This window comes from Myotis davidii, unplaced genomic scaffold (assembly GCF_000327345.1).
Source record: "Myotis davidii unplaced genomic scaffold, ASM32734v1 scaffold118, whole genome shotgun sequence".
NCBI classification, from domain to species: Eukaryota; Metazoa; Chordata; class Mammalia; order Chiroptera; family Vespertilionidae; genus Myotis; species Myotis davidii.
Window position 1 is genome coordinate 3520115 of NW_006290441.1, and position 2990 is coordinate 3523104.

Below are 2990 nucleotides of genomic sequence, written 5' to 3' on the forward strand. Positions count from 1 at the left end.
GGGGGCAGCCAGGATAGCACGTGCCCACCCTTCCACCCGGCCCCAGGCTCACTCACCTGCCGGTCAAGCTTCTGCTGCCTCAGGTTGCTGCCCTCATCATCTAAGACACTGCGGAGGGAGAGAGGGGCGTTCAGGGCCTGCCCATGAGGTGCCAGGGTTCGGCCCAGAGCCCACCCAGCACATCTGGGTTCTTTAAACCCCTCCCATCATGGCTGAGAGAGAGGAAGGGTGAGCTACAATCTGGAAACCAGCTCGAGACAAAAAGGCCCGCACTGTATTCCTGTGGCTCTGGGAGCTTATCTCCTGCTGGGATCCTTGGCCCCAGAAGCTACAGGAGGCTTTCCCCTTGGGCCCATGAGCAGGGCCTGACTGCATTCCAAGGGCACCTGTCCAGAGGCATCGGGCACAAGCCAGGCCCAAGGCCAGGCTTCCGACCAGGGACCTGCCCACTCGGGCTCCCTCTCAGATCTCCCCACCCCTCCCCCTGCCTCTCGGTCCTTTCTGGGGAAACCTGGGCCCTTGGGGCAGACCCTCGCCCCATCTTTTCAAAGCAAGCGCCCGGCTCTCCAGGTGGCAGAGTGGTGCTGACACTGCCCTCTGAGACCCAGGGAGAGTGCGGCCAGTCCCTCAGGGTAGGGCTGGGGCCGGGTGGGCACATCAACACACGATCCAACCAGCCACTGGACCCTTTCCTGGCCACAGACGTGGTGCCAGGCAGCACCAGGGCATCGAACCCTTGAGGTGTCAGGACAGGCAGCGTCGTCTCACACAGACTGGCCCTGCCTCCCAGGAAGGCAGAGCACAGCAGCGAGCTGGTAATTCAAACCACTTAATTTTCTTTCTAGTCCAAGGCACATACAGGGGGCCTAGGTCCCCAATTCTGAAAGGTCAGGCCAGCTGCATGGGGTGGGGTTGGAGCCTGAGGGGCTGAGCTCTTGGAACCCCCTATGCCATCCTGGCCCAGTTATGTGCCCGAGTGCATGAGGTTTGTGTGTGAGGCTATAAGTATGTCTCGTGCGTGTGCACAAATGTACGAGTGCATCTAACTGTGTAAGGGACGGGCGTGCTTGTGTGTGGGTGAGTGCAGTGTGCCTGGACGGGGGAAAGATGAGGTCCAATCACCCCAAAGACAAGTGAAGCCATTTCCACTCCTCCTGACAGCAGTAGCAGCCCCTCTGGCAGAAATACTCATTCACCCGAACTGTCCCTTCCGCTCATCCAAACTATTTGTGTCTCTGCGGGCTGGGGAGCCAGCCAGAGAGCGGCAGGAAGTCCATGACCACAGCCAGCCCACCACCCTCCTCCCTGGCCACACTGATGAGGGCTCTGCACACCTTAAACCGGCGGCATCCTACCTACTAGCCAATGGGAAGGCCTTTCCTGACACACAGGCGGCTCTGCACTCGGCGGAGCCCTGACTGTGATCTGGGGCTGCGCACAGACCAGCCTTATTCTCCGAAACCTCAGCTGTCACAGCCCAGGAGAAAACCCAACAGACGTGCTTCTAAGTCAGACCTGTCTTCCTGAAACTGCGCACCTGCCCAACAGCACACAGCGGCACTGGGACTGCCGAGAGCACCGCCCGGACCGAGGACGGGGACCAGCTCCTAATCTCAAACGGGTGGATGATGGGTGTCCCCTCAGAAAAGGCAGGCACCACCGCGAGAGGGCAGCAGGGATTCTGGAGAAAGGGGGACGGAACTAGAGAGGGAACGGTGCCCGGGCCCTGCCAGGCCTGAGAGGCTCCAGCTCTCCACCTGCCGTCACCGCCCTGAGTAACACCAGCGCCAGGCGCCTGTGTCCACACACTACATCCCCGTGTCCGCCGCAGGCACCATTTCCAGGGCACTGGGGAACTGCAGGCTGGGTCTGCATGACACCTGGCTGACAGGAGCCACGGGCCTGACAGCCAACTGGGCTCTGCTTGCCAAGCTCTGGGCCGGGCATGCACCGGGCAGCCTGCAATCCCTGTCCCGTGCTAGCGGCCTGGCCACAGACGCCCGGGTCACCTCACACAGAGCTGGCTCTCTTCCTGTAGCAGGAGCGTCATGGCTTCCCCGATGACGCAAGCCACATGCCCTTTCACAGGGCAGGGCCAGGGGTATTCCTCCAGGACATTCCGGGCCCTGGATTTGGCTGAGCAGGAAAAAGATGACTTCCATGGTGCTGGGCCATTTCGAGAAGGTGTGACCTCCAGCTGAGAGGTAAGCTCACATTAGCAAAGCCATCTCCTGAACAGCTGGGTCATGACAGGGGGCTGCCCAGCTGACAATAGAAGGTTCCAGCCCTTGTGCCCCCCTTACCTACCACAGGTCGCTGCCCCGCTGCCGTGGATTTTCCACATGTTCCACCCAGGGAAGGGGGCTGCTTCCCATGAAAACTACTCCTCTTCCTCTGCCCCCACCCGATTCCCTGGTGGGGTATGATGAGAAAGAGCCGCAGCCACTAAGAACACGGTCCCCAGGTCGGGCTACAGACAAAACAGACTTAACTGCTGGCCTTCAGAGAAAGATGGATGCATACAAGGGCTCGGCTTGTAAAGAATTCCAGAAACTCCGATGTCCTGGAAGTGCCAGAGAGCTGCCCGCCTGCCCCCAACCTCACTTCCCAACAGGCAGTGGGGCGGCGGGGAGGGGGGAACACAGGGTGGGCGGCAGCTGGGGGAGCAGCATGCGCTGGAGGATAAGAGTGCGCCTGGCTGAGCAAGGCCACCCAGGGCCAAAGGACACATACCTGCATGAGGAGGCTCCGGGAGTGGGCACGCGGGGGAGGGAAGTGGGGCCCGGGTGCAGCAGTGATCCCAGGAGGGCTGCAAAGTCGCCTGGCAGGGACCAGCTCATCCTGGCTGTCTGGCTGCCTGGCACCCATGTGTCTGGAGCACACACCTGCCCCTGGTGCACAGCAGCGTGTTGTTGGGAACAATGACAACAACGATGCTGTCTCCAGGGAGAGTGGAACCCAAGCTGCAGTCACCTCCTCCGCAGCCCAGC

At 61.2% G+C, this 2990-nt stretch overlaps 1 protein-coding gene across 1 annotated transcript in view; it reads right to left on the reverse strand.

The window, feature by feature from the left end:
* The window catches only part of TUB (tubby bipartite transcription factor), an 18024-nt gene extending 15974 nt beyond the window's left edge, over window positions 1-2050 (reverse strand). Inside the window, 3 exon segments of the mRNA XM_015563744.1 lie at window positions 57-137; window positions 1538-1681; window positions 2015-2050. Of these exon segments, the coding sequence (XP_015419230.1) occupies window positions 57-137; window positions 1538-1681; window positions 2015-2050 (261 nt within the window).
* Between the last annotated feature and the right edge of the window lie 940 nt (window positions 2051-2990).